The 21,287-nt window shown below is 33.9% G+C and overlaps 2 protein-coding genes across 3 annotated transcripts; one reads left to right on the top strand and one right to left on the bottom strand.

The window, feature by feature from the left end:
• The first annotated feature begins 7,374 nt into the window (after positions 1-7,374).
• On the top strand, positions 7,375-10,117 carry LOC136813777 (uncharacterized). The gene is made up of 4 exons (XM_067070268.1): positions 7,375-8,347; positions 8,535-8,828; positions 8,995-9,632; positions 9,989-10,117. The coding sequence occupies exons 1-4, from the start codon at positions 7,375-7,377 to the stop codon at positions 10,115-10,117; spliced, it is 2,034 nt and encodes a 677-aa protein (XP_066926369.1).
• A 2,545-nt stretch (positions 10,118-12,662) lies between these two features.
• Positions 12,663-16,119, bottom strand: LOC136813760 (uncharacterized). 2 transcript variants are annotated; one of them, XM_067070255.1, is made up of 3 exons: positions 15,847-16,119; positions 14,568-14,837; positions 12,663-14,307 (listed from the first exon to the last, which is right to left on the bottom strand). In XM_067070255.1, coding segments are annotated over exons 1-3 (1,305 nt in total). In that variant the 5' UTR covers positions 15,848-16,119; the 3' UTR covers positions 12,663-13,273. The 2 variants fall into 2 exon arrangements, with proteins under 2 accessions (XP_066926356.1, XP_066926357.1); XM_067070256.1 differs by lacking the exon at positions 15,847-16,119 and adding an exon at positions 15,433-15,832.
• Between the last annotated feature and the right edge of the window lie 5,168 nt (positions 16,120-21,287).

Here is a 21,287-nt window from a genome sequence, read left to right on the forward strand (position 1 = left end):
ATAATACTTTCAAATAGATTTTAACTTACAGCCTTTTTCTTCTTAGAGAAGACACCTTGATTTGAGACATCAAGTGGACCTTTCCTTTTTGGTGTTTTGTTGGTTGATGTTCTCTAACAATAAAAATCAAATAAATTAAAAAGTGTTGTGACAATCTAAAGAGAAACAGACAAACAAATGAAGACAATTAAGTTAATCTACTGCAACCTACTAGGTTCAAAACGCTTTGGTACTTGGGCACAAAATTTATTCCGTTTATTTGGAGCCTAAGAGCACAAATTGAATAACAACCTTGACTTAAGGCCGGTCTCCACTTTCCCGCAAAATGAGCGAAAACTTTTTAACGTTTTTGTAAGGTCATTGGTTGGTTGAAAAATTAAACAAGTCCATTGGTCTGGGGGTTGGGCCTGGCTCATTGACACCAAAGGTTAGAAAATGCAATAAATTAGAAAAGAGACATTCATAAGTACCTGTAATGCTGAATCCTTTTCCTGAGATGCGGTCTGTTGTGATGAAGATTTCACGGCTATTGAATCATTTTTCTGTTTGAAATAGAAAATAGAAAAGATTCAAACAAAGTCTGGCCCAAGAAGAAAACAAGAAAAATATGTAAAAGAAAACCAAAAACTTGTAATTTGTGAATTTCTTGCATCAGGTTATACAGCATCATTTAACCCCTAACCAGTCAAGTGAAAAACAAAATGAATGAAAAGTGAGAATTTTCAGGCTTAAAAATTGATACGAGGAAGAATATGAATACTTGGAACACTGAAGTACTGTTTTGCTTCTTTCCATGGGATGCACTTTGTTGTAGTGAAGATATAGCATGTTGTAACGTTGATGACATTGCTATTGAACGTTTCGATTTTGCCTACAAAAAATAGAAAGTCTGGTTCAACAAAATGAAAATAACCTTCATTGCCTAATAACATGCCACAGGTGGATAATTTTTTTTGTCCAATTTAGTCCACAGATAGGATTTAAAGAACTTTTCCACCCAAAATTCTGGGTTGGTGTGGTTTAAGATGCACGACCTAACGATTTACGATGTATGATTCGCGATCCGTGCATAAAATATGTTAATTCATGCACAATTATGCTAAACATGATGAAATATTTAGGCAATTTACAAACTTTCATTCGCATTCGAAACTCAATTATTTTTAAAAACATCATTTATGTAAGATTATACAAATCATATTTAAAGAAGCTTTCAGTGCGTTTTCCTGATCCTAGCATGATCCCTTTCTCTTTTCAATTTAAATTCAGTTATAGATTAAAAGAAAGTGAAAACGCTGTCCTCTCTCTCTTTTTCATAACTTGAATCAGATATAGGGGAATTGTTTACCAGAAGAAAATTCTTTTTCATAATAGAGCACCCGTTTTTTTGCTTCGTACATTACGGTCCGCAAAACATATTGTTTAAAATGAGAGCAAAAATATTTCTTGTGCATTGTTTATTTTCACTCTCAAAAAACATTATTTAAGTTTTTTCATAATTTTACGGTCGTAATTATTGTAGTTCCATTGCTTACTTATTTCGTTTTTGTTGCATAAATTTACCGTGGTAAACAAAAGCGAAAACAGATTATGCCATTGTTTTAAAATTATGTAATATAATTTAAGTTTTATGATAATTATTAGGAATAATCAGTAAATCGTTAGATCGTGCATCTTAAATTACACCAACCACAAAATTCTTTTAAATTTTCATTGATTAGCAAAATTGAATAAAAAAAACTCTAATCAATTAATGAAGTATCCTTGTGGACATCCAAAATAATTAATTAATAATGAAAATTATATTGAAACCTTGTTCTGACTTTGTTCTTTTGTTGGCAGAGTTTGAGACGATGATACCAATGAAAAATTCATCTGTTTATCCTACAAAAGTACAATACAACAGTCGCAAAGGCATAAGATATTGAAAAGCAACAATGACACACGTAATTTGAGATACTTAAAATTTTGTATTTTGCTGGAATTTAATTTAGCGATTCATGAGGATAAAATAAAAAATTTTCAAGATCAAAAAAATTGAGCTTTACTCTTTAAAAAGAGCCAGACTTAATCTATTTGTCAACCTTAATCAAACCGCTGTCAGTCAGACTGTAAATAGTATCGAGAATGTACTTTTTAACTATTAAATTATGATACCTTCAATTCAAGCTTCTTTTTGGCCTTTGTTTCCTTCCTTCCTTCATTGTCTCCAGCCTTTAGGTATAATTTTTTTTTAATGATTTAAAAGAATAGTACAATTTTTGCAATAACAAGTCCAATGAAAATTTTAATTGTTAATTACCATTATAAATTTATCAAAACATTCACCAAGGATAATTTACTAGTACACGTTTTTTTCTTTATTAGAACACAGTTTATAAGAACATTTAGGCTGAAATTCGTCGAAAAATTAAGAACATCGTAAGAACATGGTTATTTTTCTAAAATTGACAAAAAACTACAATTTTTTCCCTCTTTTCAAGCAGTTTTAACCAAACTTATTGATGGATTTTCTAAAATCGAGAGTCAAATATTATGCAAATTTTACCAACTTTAAGTGTTCTTTATTTTACATGATGTTGTCGATTTAAAGTAGTCCGAAAAATTAAGAACGCATTTTTAGAACATTTTAGGCTGAAAATTGCTAAAAAATAAGCACATCCAGGCTCAGCCAAATTTTAGGTGTTCTAATAAAAAAAAAACGTGTAAACCAAGAGTGAACTAAAATAGGAAGAGGTTCTAAAATTACAGTGGTGATGGTAATTTAGCACCAGGCAAGCACTTAAAAGGGTACAAGGGCCTTGGTAATAGAATTTCAATGTTTGATGGTGTACCCCACCACATTAACAAGCATAAAATAATCCTCATTAGAGAATAACTGAACAAATACAAAGTGGTTGAGATATTGTAAAGAAACTGTTTCAAATTTTTGTTTTTATGTTTGATGTATTAAGATTTAAAATACCTCATAGTCAACACCATTTCTAATCTGACGTCGCCTTTCTCTCAACACCCCCATCACTCGCTTGGTCAGAACTTTTTTATCAATCGATTTAAGGTGGTTTATTTTCATCAAGCTATCCACAAATTCAACCATTTCTTTCGAGTTTTTTCCATTTTCAAATGTTGGTATTTCATTTCCAGGCCAACGTTTTATTGTTTTTGTTCTTATGGTGCTTTGCCTGAAAATAGAAGAATATGAATAACATGATCATTGAAGTCAATGCTTCATAAGTTGCAATCCGCAAAATAGAAGATTTTTCAGAAGTTGAAGCTGTTCCAACTCATCAGATGCTTCTATATGATATGTGTTTAAGTAGCATTCAACATGAATGTTCATTATCACTGCAGATAAAAGCATTTAAAAATAATAATTAATAATAAAGGTTATATGAAAGTGAAATAAATCATTCTTTGAAATTGAAGCCACCAGAGCAATGAACAAGGGACATCAAACAAAGTAAAAACTACAACTTACTTAACATTACTTTCCATTTTGTAGATCTTTTTTGATCCTGGAGTTCCTGCGACTGTGCTTGTACCCAAATTGTCTTGATTAACCATTAGATTCCTTGGAAAGAGTGTTTGGAATTCAATTATCTCTTTGATTGGGATGCCCATTTTATCAAACATAGCAAACTGATCTGGTGACTTGATGATGGTGTCTAAATGTTTGCCATTTAGTTCATATTCTGAAAAAAAAAATATATATATTTTGAATAATAAGAAAGTTCGAAAAGCATATGAGATTAGATACTGTGGGTCAGACCATTGTCAACAGCGAAGTCCTTTTTTGATATAACTAAATTATCAAAATAAATTATCAATCCATTGGTCATCAATTACCTAGAAAAAGTTCAATTGCATTGAGTCCATCTATCTATCTATCTATCTATATTTTAAGTATTAAAAGGTCCTCTAGGACCCATTATTCATTATCTAGAGTGGGAGTCAGGTTACAACAAGAAGTTACAGTGACTCAATATTTTGACGACGGCCGGAATTCTGAGGCAAAAAGTTTTTTCGAAATTCCTTGATTTCCAATACAAAAGCAAGGCGGGCATCACAAATAACTTGTGTTCGCGTCGTCCGACCGGCTGATGATTTTTCCTAATTTTCCGACTTTTTTGAGTCGGAAAGTCGGATTTTTATAAGTATAAAATAGTCCCAATCGATCGCACAATCTAATTGGATGAAAAAATTATTGTGTGAACTGGGGCTGAATATAATTCTCATTTTAAATTCAAGATGGCGGCAAGAAAAGTACGTCTTTTTGCTTTGGAAAAAATGTTGTAAATTGTGGTTGATTTTAAGGTTTTTTCCTCTCTTCTCTCATTTACTTTGATTAGTATAGGCTTCTTCAATGTTTTGGGAAGGTAAGTTTATAAAAGATATGTGTTTTTCGGTGTGACTCTAGCATACTGTAGCTTTTCAAATTTCCTATAGATTTGATTTTCGCCCGACTCATGGTTTGAAAATCCATTTTTCCGACGTTTTGTTTGCCGACCTACCAACTTGTTTTTTAGACCTAAAAACAACGCGAACACAAGTTATTTGTGATGCCCGCCCAATTAAAACTCCTAGATTTCCAATACAAAATCAATTTTTTGGTGGAAAAATCTGGAATTTTCCGATACCTTTTCAAAATTTTGACAAACTTTATGTGGAATTTCTGGTTACACTTTTAAAAATTGACTGGATTTCTGAGTGCTTTTTTCATCTAAAAATTTTTTCTGGAAGAGCCCGCCCAATAATAAATAATAGGATTGGGTAACATACACCATATTAACAATAATCTATATTCAAAACAAAATCTTACCAGTGAACTTTTCAGATAAATGCTGCATTGTCAAGTCCTCCAGCACACTGCTTACTTCTTCTGTTGTCAAATCTTTGAATTCGTTCATTCTGGTCTGTCTGCTCTCTTCAGCTCTTCTTTAAAAAATTTTTTTCGTTGTATCGAGACCTCGTGCGTTCTGTTTACACGGTAGTTATCCATACGTGTAAAATGCGGACCTCTGTCGTATAGCTTTAAGTGTTTTAAATCATAGTGTTTATCTTTATTTAAGCTCATTAGTACAAAATAACATTATTAAAATTGTATTTTTGTGGGATTAGATTGAAAATTTTAAGAATTGTAAATTTTAAATAATAAGAAATAATTTTATTTGAGTCTTTAATTTGTAAAATATGTATTTCGATTTTTGGCGCCATTCGTTCGCTAATGTCGTGGTCACGTACACTTTTCATAGTACTGGTACGAAATCGATTCTTAATTAAAGTAAGTAAAGACACGGACTATCCAGCAAAATGAAATGCGCACGTTTATTATGGAATTATTACTAGGTCACAGTGTAACACACTGAGGCGACCGCGGTCAAATCTTATGAAATTTATGAATTTGTACACCATTTACCGTTTAATATGAACAGTACATAGAAAAATCCTTAAATCTTATAGAAAGTTTGGTTTGACTACAGTTAGTTTTGAAACCAGACGTTTTTCCAAGTTTTTTTTTAATCAAAATATAATTTTTAATGATATACAAAGTACAGTTTTTTTATAAGAATTATATAAATCGAAGTGATTCGCGATCTGAAAATGTCACGAATTTGAGCCCTAAAAAATTCTTTTGTTTCTAAGACTTGAAAAATAAAAAAAGTGAATTTAACTAAATTTGCCATAAAATTCATTTCAAAAATAAGATTTTTCCTGCAATACCATTTGTAGATTAAGTTTTGCAGGGATTAAATTTCTTCAAACATAAAAACCAAAATGGAAAACAAGAATTTGAAACTTTCTCAACAGAACCATATTTCAGACTTAAAAAATCCTTAAAGTTTATCGATTTATCTTAAAAAAGCTGAGTAGGCACAAAAAACTTATGCTGGCAAAGTAAAATTAACAAAAAAATTGGCTACCAGCGTCATCCAGTCTATCAAAAAGCTCCAAGTGGCCTACAGGCTAGGGAAACCGTTCAGGCCTCCAAGCCAATTTTTTTGCCATTTAGTTAGTAAAATAGGACAAATTAGGACGAAAATAGACTAGAAATTAGGAAATTTAGTACAAATTTTAGGCTTTTGGACCAGTTTTCAATTTTCATTTTTCCCGTGACATGTGTGTTTTAAGTTCTGTCTATAGTCTATATGAAAACCAAAACAAAAGTTTGACGTTGCTTACTTTAGAGATACAAAAGGGCAGTTTCAAGCAACTAAATGAATTTGGGAAGAAATTTAAGGAAAATTGCGAATAACGATGAAGATAGACTAAAAGGTAAATAACTTTTGATAAATCTTTGCAAGGGTATAATGGTGATAAATGTGTACATGTATGGAATCAGGGGGGGGTCAGTGTACTAGGAGACGGCATGTATGTGTACTACAAGGTGTTTTTCAAAACTTGACACCCACCCACCCCTGAAGTACACCATACTACATGGAAAAAAACCAAAACCACCCCATACCCCCCATTTACTACCGGGTATTACCTGGAAAAAAAACAAAACCACCCCATACCCCCCATTTACTACCGGGTAGTACCTGGAAAAAAACCAAAACCACCCCATACCCCCCCAATTTACTACCGGGTAGTACCTGGAAAAAAAACAAAACCACCCCATACCCCCCCCCCCATTTACTACTGGGTACTACCTGGAAAAAAGCCCCTAACCACCCCACCGCTTACTACCGGACACTACCTGGAAAGATGCCGAAACCACCTCATACCCCTGCAACTTACCTCCACACCTTGTTTTACTAAGATTACAGCTGTTTATGTAACCCAGAGTGTAACAAATTTTACTTTGTAAGCTAACCCGATTATGCAAACCATTTATGAGAAGAATGTAAATGTGAGCTATAAATTATCAATACAATTGAACAATTAAATGTAAACAATGATTTTAAATGTTTGAGTTTGAGTTTGATAATCAAATGTTTGGATTCAAATGTTGAAATGTTTGAATTCGAATGATCGAATGTTTAAATTCGAATGTTTGAATTCTAATGTTTTAATTCGAATGTTCGAATGTTCGAATTCGAATGTTCGAATTCGAATGTTCGAATGTTTACATTGACTCAATAAACCTTCATTTTACTTTAGTGAGATCTGGTAGGATTTCAATACATTCTAAGAAGTTTGAAAGAATGATCTTGGGCAAACTTGGCTTGATCAATTTATAATAGAACAACTTTACATTTCTATTTTAGCAGATAATTTCTGAACCTTTTTGTTTCCATACTGTTATATTACTGAATTAATGCTAAATAGTCATAATAGATCTTTGTTTTTCAGCTGTTTAAGTCTGATTAGCTTTATATCTGTTTTAGATATCAAAGGTTTGAAAAGTTCTCTTGTTTCTTTCAGTGAAAAAATATGAATGAAAAAGATCAGTGTTCCTTTTGTAGCAAAGACTTTTCAGAGCTTAACAAACACAATAAGGAGAAGCATATTGAAGCTTGTAGAAAGAAGAATGGCAAGAGGAAATCTACATCGACGATAACAGCATACTATCAGAAAAAAACAAAAACTTCTCAGACCTCCTCCTCTGAATCAAACTTAACAGAATCACTATCAGTAAGAGAAGAAAACAATTCAGACAGGAACAGACTTGACAATGATGTAGAAATTGTAGAAGAAGTACAGGTTCAAGGCACAAAAGGAGCGAAAAACATGAGAATTGGTGTTGAACTGAAATACTGTTCTGGATTTTCCCCAAATCCCCCGATTAACATACTTCAAGACTTTCCCTACCAAATACTGGACAGTCAGCCTTTTGTGATTTCAAAACAAAAATTTCATACCAAACAATGTAGTCTGAAAGACTTTGTGATGGACATCAATGTTGATGGAGAAATAAACAAAGACTGTTCTCTGTTAGGAAAAGACTCATCTCTAAAAAGAATCCTAGCACGTTCTCAAAACGATGATCCTTCAACCCATATTCCAAATGAATATTTGACATTCAATCAATTGAAAAACAAGTTGGAGAAAAATCAGAAAAAAGCCTCTCTCCTTTCTATTGAGAATTACAAACTTAACAACAAGGTGGAGCAACTTGGTAAAACGCTTTCTTTTTACAAACGCTTTGTTATCTATATTGCTGAAAATAAAGTTCCACGACTGCACTTTCTTGTCAATGTTGCCCTAAATAACAATCGGAGTATCCAATATATTCTTGGCAAGTGCACAGATGCTGTGGCAGGTGTTTATAAAGCCAGGTTTGACCAAGATGATAAAGACCTGGCGTTTTTGGTTTTAAAGTTTGGAGGCCCATCACTACTGGATATTTTGTACAGGGCAAATGTCCTCCCAAGTACATCCCTTGCTTACAGAATGAGTAAAAAAGGTATTTCATTTATCATTATTTCAAAACAAACACAAGAAATCCTTTTAAATGCGTTATATTGTATTGAACTCAGTTGAACAATGCTCTTTTATTACTGTATTGTTTTTTTATTCTAAACATCTACCATCTACCTGTATCTACTCTCGATAATAGTTTGTTGTTTTTTAATACCTTTTTTTATTTTAAGGAGCACATTTGAAATCATTCGTGGATATGTCATACAAAGATTGTTTCAATGAAAATTTCAACATGAAGTTTGAAGGAGATGAAAGTTCAAAATTTGGGTTGTCTATCAAATCAGATGAGACATTTATCAATCCTCGGTTGCGATACGATTCAAAAGCCAATAAGATTGTTGGTACCTGCTACGAACACCATGGCAATGTAAACCTAGATTTTAAGACAATGGAAGATGCTGAAATCCTACAAGAAAAACTTTCAGCAGGGGAAATCCATATTCCCAAAGAATGTCTGGTTACTGGTAAGTGAAGTTTGTAGCTATATGATATTTAGGTCATTTCTACTGCCAGTCACTGCTTCATTCCCTGCAATTTTAAGGCTGATCCAACAATACATAACTGACTTAATTTTCTGATGACATAGACGAATTGGAACAGATTCCATATTTTAACACTTTTTTGCTTTAGGTATTTCGTCTGTTGTTAAAAATGTGCCTTTTCAAGTCATCTTGATGTGGCCAACATGCACGAAAGATGATTTTCAAGGAATGTGTAGCATGTTCAACAACATCAGCCAGAGCATCAAAAACAAAATAGATGCAAACCCTTTGAATTTTAACACTGACGGTGATTCAACTCGAAGACAGGCCATGCACGCTATCACTCAAAATGAACTGGATTCTAACTCAGATCTTGGGAAGAAAATCCTTGCCCTTCCATTGATTGACACAAATGTTGGTAACAACCTCGAAACAGTTAACTACGATGCCAAGCATTTGTCCAAAAGATGCTGGACTTCATTAATAAGTGGCAAGCTAGAAGTTGCTAATATTCAAGTAACTAAACAGGACGTGGGAGACATAATGAAGCTTGCAGATATTCGTACACATGAAGTGGAATCACTTGTTTATCCAAGGGATAAACAGAATGTGCCTTTAGCTTCAGATTGTCTACTTAGCTTCATTGAAGTAATCAAAGACGAAGCCAAAAGGGAGCAGATACCTTTCAAATTGACTTTGATCAAAAATGTTCTTGTCTTGGTTGCCGCAGTTTATGAAGCTATCATTTGTTTGTATTCATATGCAGAGCATTCACTCACAGATCAGGTTTGGGATAATAGTGGAGTCGTATCATCCATTTTCTCAGTAGGGGGTATCAAATTTTCAAAAGCATGATTATTCTTTCCTTGTTTGATTTTGATATTTGCATTTTTCATTTTGAAACGCGGACCTCATTAATGATTTTCATATAGTTGTTTCTTTCAAGAAGGCAGGGTAGGGACGTCCAAAATTTGTGTATGAGCAGGTATGAGAGCAGATTTTTAGTAAAAATTAATTATCCATTAAAAAAGGATAGTCACTTTGGCATTATTAATATAATCTGCTCTTGTAACAAATTTTCTAACATCCCTATACTTACTAAGGAAATTAATATCTTCTTGTTTTGCTTTGTTTTACTTCAGGTCCAATTCATTGCAACAGGAGCTTCCTCCCTTCTCGCTCTGAATAGGGAAGATGCATTTAAGATCCCAAACCAACTCTACATCGTTATGCGACGAGATTTTATCAAATCATCCCAAATGGGTTCATAAAGGTCGATTGTCTCGCCGGCTTGTATTGGACCACTCAAGTTGCAAAGACTGGTCTGGCAATCTTGTCGTTTCTAGTGTCAATCTGACAACATCATGGAAGTTTGGACTTCTACAAGGACAAGCTTTAGCAGTCAAAGCTGAATTTGAATTCAATCCTGTTGATCTTAGTCTTGAAGGTGTCACTCTAAAGCGCCCTTTCTTTAGAGTTATTGGTGTCAGTGAAAGGGAGGTAGACTGGTCAGTGATGGAAGAAGAAGAAGTATCAACATCAGATTGCGAGGTAGTTCAAGAGAATGAAGAAGTAGACGGAGTAGAGCTTGTTGATGTCATTGACAGTGACAGAAATGTTTTGTCATATTTTGAAGTTGGTGGAAAGAATGTCTATAAAGCAACAGTCCTTAAACAAATTTCAAAAGAAAAGCCCCTATCTGCAGATCGATTGAGAAAGGTGAGAGGATTGAGCAAGTTTGCCAGTGATTCTCAGGAAAAGGTTAGTCTGAATGACACAATATCTGTAGGGGATCCTATCATTGCCGAGGTGGAAAAGCAAATGAAAATTTCTGTTGTCGTTGGTATCAAAGATGGAGATCATGCTAAAACTTTGATTCCGTCTAAGGACCTGGATAACATTTCTGTTCAAGTACAGGTTAGAGAATTAGAGATTACAGAGGTTGATGGAAGACTTTATTCTACCGGAAAGTGTGTTTCAGATCCATTATTGGTTAAAGGGAAAAATTGCATGACCATCAAACCAGAGATCTCATTGAATCCCCCCAAGGCTGCTCCATTTACAATTTTGATAAACAACTAATCCAAGACATTAGTGTCCATTTGACTTTAAGCTCAAACCAACCAGAAAACGCTCCATCATCTTCTGCTTCTGTTGAAGTCAACGCCACATCAAAGAAAGTTAAGTGCAAAATTTGCACAAAAATGGTAGAGCATAAAGAAATGAGAATTCATATCGGCAAACATATCATTAATAAGGAAATAACAATAACACAAACATTATGTGGGTTTTGTGGGAAAGAAGGGTGCAAGCCTTCCTTGGTATCATCTTCAAAGAGTGGTAAAAATGTATATTACAGTCCTCAATCTAATTGTCTTTACTTTTACAAGTATAAAAGAGTTGGCAATAAGTCTACCAAAACAACTCCATGTACAAATCGTATCATCACTTGCCCCTCATGCAACATATACACTTGGTTGTACAACTTAAAACTCCACATGACAGAAAACCATCCTAATGAGGATATTGACCAGATTGAAGTTATCTCAGATAAAGAGAAAGATATTTTGAAAAAGCGCAAGTGTTAAATTGTTCTAAGAAACTTTGTTGAGCTATAAGTTGAGATTTGTTTTTATTTCTATTTTTATCTAAATTCACTGTTTTAAAAAAACTTGCAGTACATTGAGTTTGATTGAATTTGTTTATATTTTTTATGATTTGATTGAAGAAACCTAGAAAAATGAGACAAGCTTCTTCTTCTTAAGACTATTTGAAAGTTCCCTAATCTCCTCTAATTTTAGTCTGTGAGGGCAAAGTTTTGCATGCACTAAAATCAAGTTGATCATTTTGTAATTTATTTTACGGTTTTTGATTATTATTTTTCCAATCAGTTACAATACATGTATACTTCATTATAAGTTTTCTCAGGTTTTCGTCATTGAGAAGAAATCCCACAGGCAAAACAGGAAGGTTTTACTTGTAAGCCACAACTTGATAAAGAGTCTGTGAGAGTTGATAAGATATTAAATCTAGACACCTTTTCTTCAGGGTATCAAAGAAATCAAGTGTTTGCTTAGGTTTTTAGCTTTTAAAATATCTAGGCTGCTTTACTTTTAATAGACATCTTTTGTTAAATTTATTTACCTATATATATTACAACAAAGTAAAGAACCATTATGGATGCAATGAACATTTTTTTTCAACAAAATTTATTTCGTATCCCAAAGTTCCATTTGACACTCTTTTTTGTATCTAAGAATAACCTGGAATAACTGTTTTTTTGGCTGATAGGGAAAATATTCTTAAGAATTGACCAAATTTGAGGGTAAAGAAATTATTTGTACTCTTATTCTTTCACCTGATTTCATAGGTAGTAAAAATCAGAATCGATTTTGGACCCAACACCCCTATTTTGGTACACAGGTAGTAAAAATCAAAATCGATTTTGGACCCAACACCCAAATTATAGTACACAGGTAGTAAAAATCAAAATCGATTTTGGACCCAACACCCCAATTATAGTACACAGGTAGTACATGACAAATTTTTTTCTCAAACACCCACCCACCCTAGGATACATGCCGCTTTCTGGTACACTGACCCCCCCCTGATGGAATATTGCTAAAATACGTAAACAATAAAACTTCTAAATGGCTAAAGCAAATCCATTTATTGTAAAAAAAAGGAATCATTTTGATACAAATGTTATATCATAAATGACCTGCTTATAAAAAACTAAACTAAATAAAAACTACAAACCTTTTCTAAAATTATTAACAAGTGGTAAAAATGATAAACCTTTTTTTGATAAAAAATCTGTTTCTACGTCTCTTTTTTAAATAATCTTAACAAAATGGGAAAAATGATAAATCTTTTTTCATAAAAATCTGTTTCTACGTCTCTTTTTTAAATAATCTTAACAAAAAAATCTTTTTTGGTAAAAATCTGTTTTCTACGCCTCTTTTATTATTAACAAAATGGGAAAATAAAAAAGCTAATACTCTTTTTTATAAAAACAATGAGGCTTAAAATGCCCAAAAAATAAGAACAAGTTGAAGGCTGGGATGTCTAATTTTTTATCAAATAAGGGTCCAAACGAGGTAAGATGAGGTAAAAAATAAAAATAAGGCAAAAAGGACCCAAAATACCCCAAAGAATAAGAACCAAATAAGAACAGTTTGAGGCTCAAAGAGTCATAGGTCCCATAGAATCAATGTCAATGAAAACTTAGCTCTACCCATTATACTCAAACGAAGATTGAAATCTGACAACCCACCTACACTATAAGATAAAATGTACATTGATAAATCTTTAATGATGAAAATATGTCTTTACTACGTTTTTTAATAGAAGCATAATAAAATCATGGTCTAAGGATTCTTTTAAGAGATTTAACCTCTCAAAAGTTTGTGCGAAAAAAAGAAGTCTTAACTTTCTTCAGCTTTCACAATTTCCATAACTATTTTCTTTTTAACATCAACTTCATAACTGAAATCAGAATTAAGCAACTTGAGCTTGAGGTCGTTCATACCATCTTCTGTGTCGATATTATTCAGAGTTTCTGAACCGAACATATCGATAAGGATGTTGTTTGATAATTTCACTGTCATTTCCGGAGCATCAAATTCAACGAATACGACAACTTTAAATAGATTTCGATGCAATTTAAGGTAACTAATCTTGAAATCCTTACTGCATGAAGAACAGGAAGTCATACCTTGTGTGGATGGTGCTAACCTTTTTTGGCATGATTTACATGACCAATAGTTGTCCACTTTAACGCTAGCTATAACAGGCGTTGTTATTAGCTTGGTAGACAAGTCAACTTCGCTGAGAACCTGTTCTGGGAATTCAACGTCCAAATCTGCTGTCAGGTAACAAATTGAAGATGAGTAAGTGGTACCAAGACAAATCTCCTCGTTAATCACTTTTGAGGAAAGTGAAGTCAATTGAATGAGTGTGTTTTCTCTAACCAGATGAACAAAGTCTCCCCACAGGGACAAACTGACAGTTTTCACGCCATCAGAGAAAAGGCAAGGGCGCATAAGACTTGTTTTGGTTTTGCCGAACTTATCATATTCTTTCATCTCAGTGGGACCTGAATATTTGATTTTTCCAACCGCTGAAAGAACCGTTCCATTCTCATCGATATCAGAAAGATGAACAGCATCAGCATCATTTAAACCAAAGCTGAGTTCATTGTCATCAATGTCCGAGATTGAAGAGTAGCTGTTAAAAAAATATACCTCTTTCCCTGGTACTAATTTGCCGGCACGGATGGCAGTTTTGTTATGAAAGGCGTCAAGAAATTTTTGCCTTATTGATTTGATGTCTTTATGGTTGCTGATTATTATTTTGCAAAAATCAGTTTTGCCAGTTTTGAGATGCACCGTGAAGAAATTTCTGGTACGAGCTTGATTTTGGCTGATCGTTGCAACTACGCCAACAAATCCAAGGATGTCTAAAGAAGAATAGTAACAATCAATTTGCAATACCCTGTGTTGAAAGAGAAGGCTTGACATAAGCACAAGAAATAACATTAACGCAAAACTTTTCATGACCAGGCAATGACTTTATACATAAACCATTTACTTAAACCAGTCCCACTGTATTTAATGGGTTTACTATTTTAGTAAAAGCTGGTAAGAATTAAATAATGCATTTCTGAAATGTTTGAGAAAAAATTAAAGAAAAATGTTCTTGAATTTTACTTTTTCTTACCTCTGGCATTGGGTGGAATGGAAGGTGAAAATCTTGGGGACGGCAAGAGTGATGGAGACCCAAACAAACGTGATGGTGTATTGACCATCCCTTCAACAGCCTGCTTTTTAGGAGTCACCGGTGTCTCATTGTTATTCAAACTTTCACTGGCGTTGGGAGAAGAACTTGAACTTTTGGTGGTGTTATTACTTTGAGTGCTAGCTAATGCATCAAAGTCATCCATCTTAGCATCAGCAGCAGTTTGCTTCCTCTTTCTGTCACCTTTTGCCACTGTAATAAAGATACAGGATAATTTTTGTTATTAAAAGAAACTAAAATGATAAATAAACAAATTTTCAGGAAAATATCCACATTTCCCCTTTACTTTTTTTAAAAACAATGAAAGAATCACAAAAACTGCAAATCTATATACAAACTATTTAGAGGAGACGGCTGGTAAATAAAAACTTTAATTTGATTACTTTGTCATACCAAGTTGACGTAATCTGCTTTCTTCATCCAAACGCTTTTTCAAACTTTTACTTTTTGCTAAGGATTTCAATCTTTCATATGGCATTGGCTCAATATAAATACTATCTAAAGTCTTTGCTCTTGAGAGAGCTCTGAAACTAGGACAGTGATCAATAATGTGGCTCCAAATTGGATTGCGAACTTCATTAGACACTAGATACTTAAGTTCTGATTCTTTATAGATGCGATCTTTGTGAAGAGTTTTTAATTCTGTATATTTGTCACACACATCAAGAAGAGAGATCAAAAGTGGACTGTTAACGTAAGTTCTGTCTAAGAGACCAAATATACTATGGTAAAAAAGATCAATGAACGAATCAATCGCACAACTGTATGTCCCTGGGGTAGAACGTACCGAATTAGGAAGATGTAACTCACGAATTACAACATTTGTAAATCTGGGAATACTTTGCTTTTTCAGGTGGTTTTCAATTGAACTGTTCACATTAGATGATTGAGTGGCCATACTCTCTTTAGCTTTCATGCTAAGTTTTCGAGCTTTCATAGTCTCTTTAGCTTTCATGCTACGTTTTCGAGCTTTCATATTAGCTTTCATGCTAGTTTTGAGTTTTCATACTCTTTTTCAGCTTTCATGCTAGGTTTTGTGTTCCATACTCTTTAACTTTAGTGAATACCCAAAATATTTGAGCTAAAGTTTTGATTTTGTATTCACTGCAATCCAAATTAATAAACACATGAAAAGCTACATGTATTCCCAAATTTAAGCTGTATTTCTAAAGTTATACAAATATAATTAAAAAATAATTACTTTTAAGTGCTAATTGGTTCCCTAGTCTTGTCTTTAATTCTTGATCTTCTTTTGAAAAGGAACAAATTCACATGGGGACACTGTTTTCATGCTGTTGTAACAGTCGCGTCGAAAAACTATGGAGTATATTGTACTTTTTCCTTTAAAACTGTTTTATCTCCGTAATACTTTGCAAATACAGAAATCTAAGGAAGATAATTACTTTTTCCGAGCGAGTGTTATTCAGAGACTTCAAAGATAGAGAAACGAGATTGTTGATTTCGTCAGCTTTCCATGACTTTAGAGAACGGATTACCGCGCGCAAAGATGCGAGATTTTTCACCATACAAACGTCTCTGAATACACCGCTCCGCGGTCGACAAAACGTCTCTGAATACACCGCTCCGCGGTCGATCATCAACAAAACAAAAATAAAACTATCATCTCAACCAGTATCCAGCTACCAAGCTGTGCTGTCCAGGTATAATCATATAGAAGCATGTATAAAAGTTTTAAAGATAATTGTTTCCATTTTTGTTTTACGTCGTACCTTTGAGTTGCTGGACTGGACTTGTTATTGGACTACCCTCCTTAGATCTGAATTTATCATCTGTGTACCTTTGAATTTGATGATGGACACTGGACTTGTTCTTGCTCTTGGATTACCCTCCATCTTTCCTTGAATGGATCTGAATTTAATATCTTTGCCCATTAAAAGCAGATAGTCTTCACTTGCAAATTCACCATAACATACCCTTTTGATTAACTTTTAGGAGAATAGAAAAATAACCATGCCGAAACCAAAACTTACATGGGGAAGAAATGAAGTTGTACCATGTTATTGTAATAAGTCTTCAATTAAGCCTCACAAACACTGCCCGTGTGTTAATTGTGAATACTCACCTGTTACTGGTTACACAGAATGTAGGCATCGTCAGCAATTTTCTGAATACTACAACTCGTCAGTGGAAGCTGCTGTTGTTGGTGTGGATGATGATATGTCTGAAGTGGATGATAGTGATGGAAACAGTACCAACTCTAATATTGGCAGTGATGTTGACAGTGACAGTGTTTTAAGCGATGATGAAAATAGCAGCAGCATGAATGATGGACAAAATGGAAGTGACGCAGACGCAGAAAACAGTGATAATCCTGATAACAATGCGTTATTAATAGAAGAGGGTGATGATGAAATGATTGTACAACCAACAATTAATGCTTATGATGATAACAACAAGTAAGAATATTTTTCATATTTCTTTTACTAAATTTACACAGGCGGTGTCAACCGAACCCTATCAAACCGATTTTCGTTATCGAACAAAATCGAACGATAGCTGTTCGATTAACGAACCCGATCGAACAGCTATCAAACTTTACAAAAATTTCTTGATAAGTTGGATTTAGTTCAATGGGTTTTCTTTGTTCGATGAAGTTCGATTGATGTTTGATGAGTTCGATTTAAGTTGGATGTGGTTCGATGGTTGTGTCGGATTGATTCTACTTTTCTTTACCTTTCAGAAAATTACAAGGTTGTTTAATCAAAACTCAGGCACCGTATGCTTCTTTCTTTAAAGAAAGTAATAAAGATTAAAATCTTTTTTTTTTACAAATTAAACGACCAACGAGCTTGTAAAAGCACCAGCTTGTCTAGATGGGATAGATAAAGGATGGTTCGCGAGAATGGCCCCTAGGCGGCCGGCAATACACCCTCGGAATATAAATAAAAAATTGGGCGACAAGGTATAAATCAATTTAATCGAACCAATCGAACTGATCGAACCTCAATTACCGTAGAGTCGTTTAATCTCGACATACGTCTTGCAATCTCGACACCGGATCTGTAAAATAATCAAAACAAACCTTGAATGAAATTCTTGGTATCATTCTTATCGAACAAGTTCATCCATCAAACTAGAAGTTCAGTAAACATTGCAATCCTTTCAATTAAAAAAACAGCCAAATTATAGGCAGTTTTACACAACACACGAAACGCATGCAAACTTCCTCGTAACTTTTTCGTGTCCATCATTAAAATTTTACAACTTTATTACGCTTCAAGTCACGTGATTTATAAAAATAATTCGCGCGCTTAGCCTGGTTTCCCCTTCCTTATATATAAAAACACACGCTCTAGGCGCCAACAGGCCGCACGCCGTGATTGCCAGTATGGCGGTCACATTAAATTCAAAAGGAAACCGGGTTCTTTTTATTATTTTCGGTTCACGGTAAAAATGTCTACTAAAAAATTCCTCGCGTCCAAAATGTTGTGTTGTTGTTATTTGGACATCTTCGTTGAAAGTATGCTAATTAGTTTTTAGCGATTACTACATCGTTAAAGTTTTCTTTTCAAATATAAATAATAACACTTCACATTTCTCATATTATATTAACAATCTGTGACGTGATAGAGAGAGAGTACATTTTAGTGATTGATTGATAACTTTGGTATGTATTTGTTTATGTTTGATTTTTTATTTCGAAGACCAGCCTACAGCTATGTCGAGATTGCAAGACGTATGTCGAGATTAGACGACTCTACGGTATATTCATCGAACTCAATCGAACTATAATCGTATAATCGAACAGTCATCGAACTTTACGAAAGTTTTCCCGGTTCGATTGGGTTCAGTAATCAAACAGCTATCGTTCAATAGGTTCAATTAAGTTTGATTAGTTCGGTAATCGAACAGTTTGATTGACACCGCCTGGACAAGACTTTTTTTTTACTTTTTTACTGACCCAGGTCCAGATTACTGTTGCTAATTCCAGAAATTTTTTTACTAACCGTCCTGGAAATTTTGGATAGCAAACTATCCCCAGACGGTTCCAATCGAACAACTTCGAACAAAAATCGCAATTGAACGAATCGAAAGTAATTGAACGCGATCGAATAATTGCGATTCGATTGTCAAACGTAATTGAATCTCAATTGAACTGCCAATTCCTGGGTAATATTAGATTAATAGTTGACTACACACTTTTAAGAAACATGAGGCTCAGAATGCCAAACTAAGAAACATGCTGAGGCTGAGAATGAGAAAGTAACAAATTTTACTTTGTTTCTCTTACTGTAAGAACCTTCAAATCAAAACAAATGTTTTTTTTTCTTTGCATGAAAAATAGGCTGATTATGTCAAAAAGTTTAGAAACATGTAAGAAACGATAAAGGCTCAAAAGGCCGATTTCTTAAGAAACATTGAGGCTGCTTGGTAAAACTAGTTTCTTAAAAAAACGTGTATGTTTCATTGGTTAGATTGATTGTCAATTACATTCGATTGATTGTCAATTACATAATAATGTTGGATGAGTTTGATTGTGATTAAATTAAATTGGATCACTCCGTTGGAGCTCTCCGGCCAAGCGCTAAAGTATCGTACAAAAAGGAATAAAATCTAAATCAATCCAGATCAATCGAACGTAATCGAAATTTAATCGAATACGATCGAACTTAATCCAAGCAATCGAACGGCAAATCCTAGGTAATATGCGATGGCGATTCGATTGCGTTTGACAATCGAATTGCAATTTCTCGATTGTGTTCGATTGATTTTGCTTTCGATTCATTCGATTGACACCGTCTGGCTATCCCCAAAAAATTTCGGGACATCCTGCTGTAGAGATATGAAAAATATGAAGTTTAGAACCACTGATAGACAAAAGATTGCTTAGTAACAAAAATTATAAACATAAAAACATTGGAAAGAGTATCAGTAAAAGTCCCTTTGTTTGAGGAATGTTTTTTTGCTCAATAAATTTTCATTTTTTCAAAACCTTTTTGGACCTACCTCTGGGTACCCTGGTGGGTCCTTTAAATTAACCCATGTTCATCCATTTGTTTGTTCGTTTGCTACCAGCTTTTCTCGTGATTTGCTCATTACTTTTTTCTGTGAGGGTGCGTATTAACAATGCCGGAAACATGGTCGAGAGAGAAAATAATTTTTCTGGGTGAAAACATGCCGGAAATCGCAGTTTTTCTGGATTTTCATTGGTCTTTATCCCTAGAATTTTTATTTGTTTTTCATTCAAAAACATTATTAATAGCAATGCCCACAATCAAGCATGTTTCAATTTTCAATAAAATTGATTTTTGAAGCCGGAGCTATTTTAAAATCGCCGGAACAACCTATTTTTGCCGGAAAGACAGTATTTCTTGAATTTCTTTATATCTATTTTTTATAAAATTTTGCACACTGATGCAATATGACAATACCTAAAATGTGATGGAGCCTGTTTTTTGAAAAACATTTTTTTCCGGGCCGAAAGCCCGATTTTTGAGAAAATTTTTTTCCGGTTGAAAATGGCAGAAATCGCAGTTTTTGCAGATTTTCATTAGATTTTTCCTTGTATTTCTATGTTTTTACACAAAAACATCATTGATACAATGCTCACCATCAAGCATGATTCAATTGTCATTAAAACTGATTTTTGCAAATAGAACTTTCTATTTGTTTTTTTCCTACAACCCTTCCCTCTCCCCACATCAACAATCAATGATGAATTTATTGCGTTATGCATTTTCGCTAAACGCTATATTTTCTGACTGTTTTTCATTTTTCTCCTTGCATTGTTATCTAACTTTCATCATCAGGGAGGTCCATTCAGCATTAAGCTTGTTCTTATCTTGTTGCACTTGTTTTTATTACATCAGCATCATCAGACCTTTCAATCAAAACAAAACCTTTAAGCCTGAAAACTTTTCCCCCACCTTGAGATTTTCATAAACTTCAACTTTAAACTTTGTTTTTCTATTATTTTTTAAAGAAACTTCGTGATTATGAAGAATCTACTTCAGACTTTGACTCTTGCATCCCAAATGAAAGCATCTATCAACATGACTGAAAAATTGCTGGTTTATGTTGGTGGTCTAGTGAACAAGTTTGCTGATGTTGAAGATGAATGGCCAAAGTCTTATACAACAGCAACATCAATCTTGAAGCAAACTGGTTTATATGCTGAACCCCTCCACCATAAAATTTGCTTCAATAGTGACCATCCAGCCCATTATTACGTTCTTGCTGCCGACCAGTCCTGTCCAGATTGTGATATACTACCAACAATTAATAGATATTACCTGCCGATCAAGGATAAAATAAGACGCTGGTTTATATCAGAAACCGTAACAACAAAGATGCTTGGACATTGGAAGAATAAACACAAGTGGCTTGGAAAACAAGGTGTAACATATCCTTTGAACGAGTTGTGGGATGGCTATCGCTTCAAAGAATTGCAATGGTTTTGGGATCCAGATAGCAGCTGGCCTATTCCACAGAAGTGTTGTAACTGTGGTATTTACATTAATTTGATGGACCTCCAGATTACTAGCAATGAAATGAGGGAAATCCAGTGCTTTCATTGTAACACCAAACAAGTTGTGCAACCAAAAATTGTTTCGGGTGACCCCAGAAATATTGGCTTAATCGGACATTGGGATGGATGGACTCCAAGAATTGGAAGAGGAG

The sequence above is a fragment of the Clytia hemisphaerica genome, unplaced genomic scaffold (assembly GCF_902728285.1).
Source record: "Clytia hemisphaerica strain Z4C2 unplaced genomic scaffold, Clytia hemisphaerica genome assembly, whole genome shotgun sequence".
NCBI classification, from domain to species: Eukaryota; Metazoa; Cnidaria; class Hydrozoa; order Leptothecata; family Clytiidae; genus Clytia; species Clytia hemisphaerica.

Bases quoted from the DNA above. Each gene is read 5' to 3' on its own strand.
- LOC136813777 (XM_067070268.1), top strand. From the start codon at position 7,375: ATGAATGAAAAAGATCAGTGTTCCTTTTGTAGCAAAGACTTTTCAGAG. The intron at 8,348-8,534 runs GTATTTCATTTA...TTTTATTTTAAG, and splicing joins TTACAGAATGAGTAAAAAAG to GAGCACATTTGAAATCATTC. The intron at 8,829-8,994 runs GTAAGTGAAGTT...TTTTTGCTTTAG, and splicing joins CAAAGAATGTCTGGTTACTG to GTATTTCGTCTGTTGTTAAA.
- LOC136813760 (XM_067070255.1), bottom strand. The intron at 14,308-14,567 runs GTAAGAAAAAGT...ATTCTTCTTTAG, and splicing joins CATTCCACCCAATGCCAGAG to ACATCCTTGGATTTGTTGGC.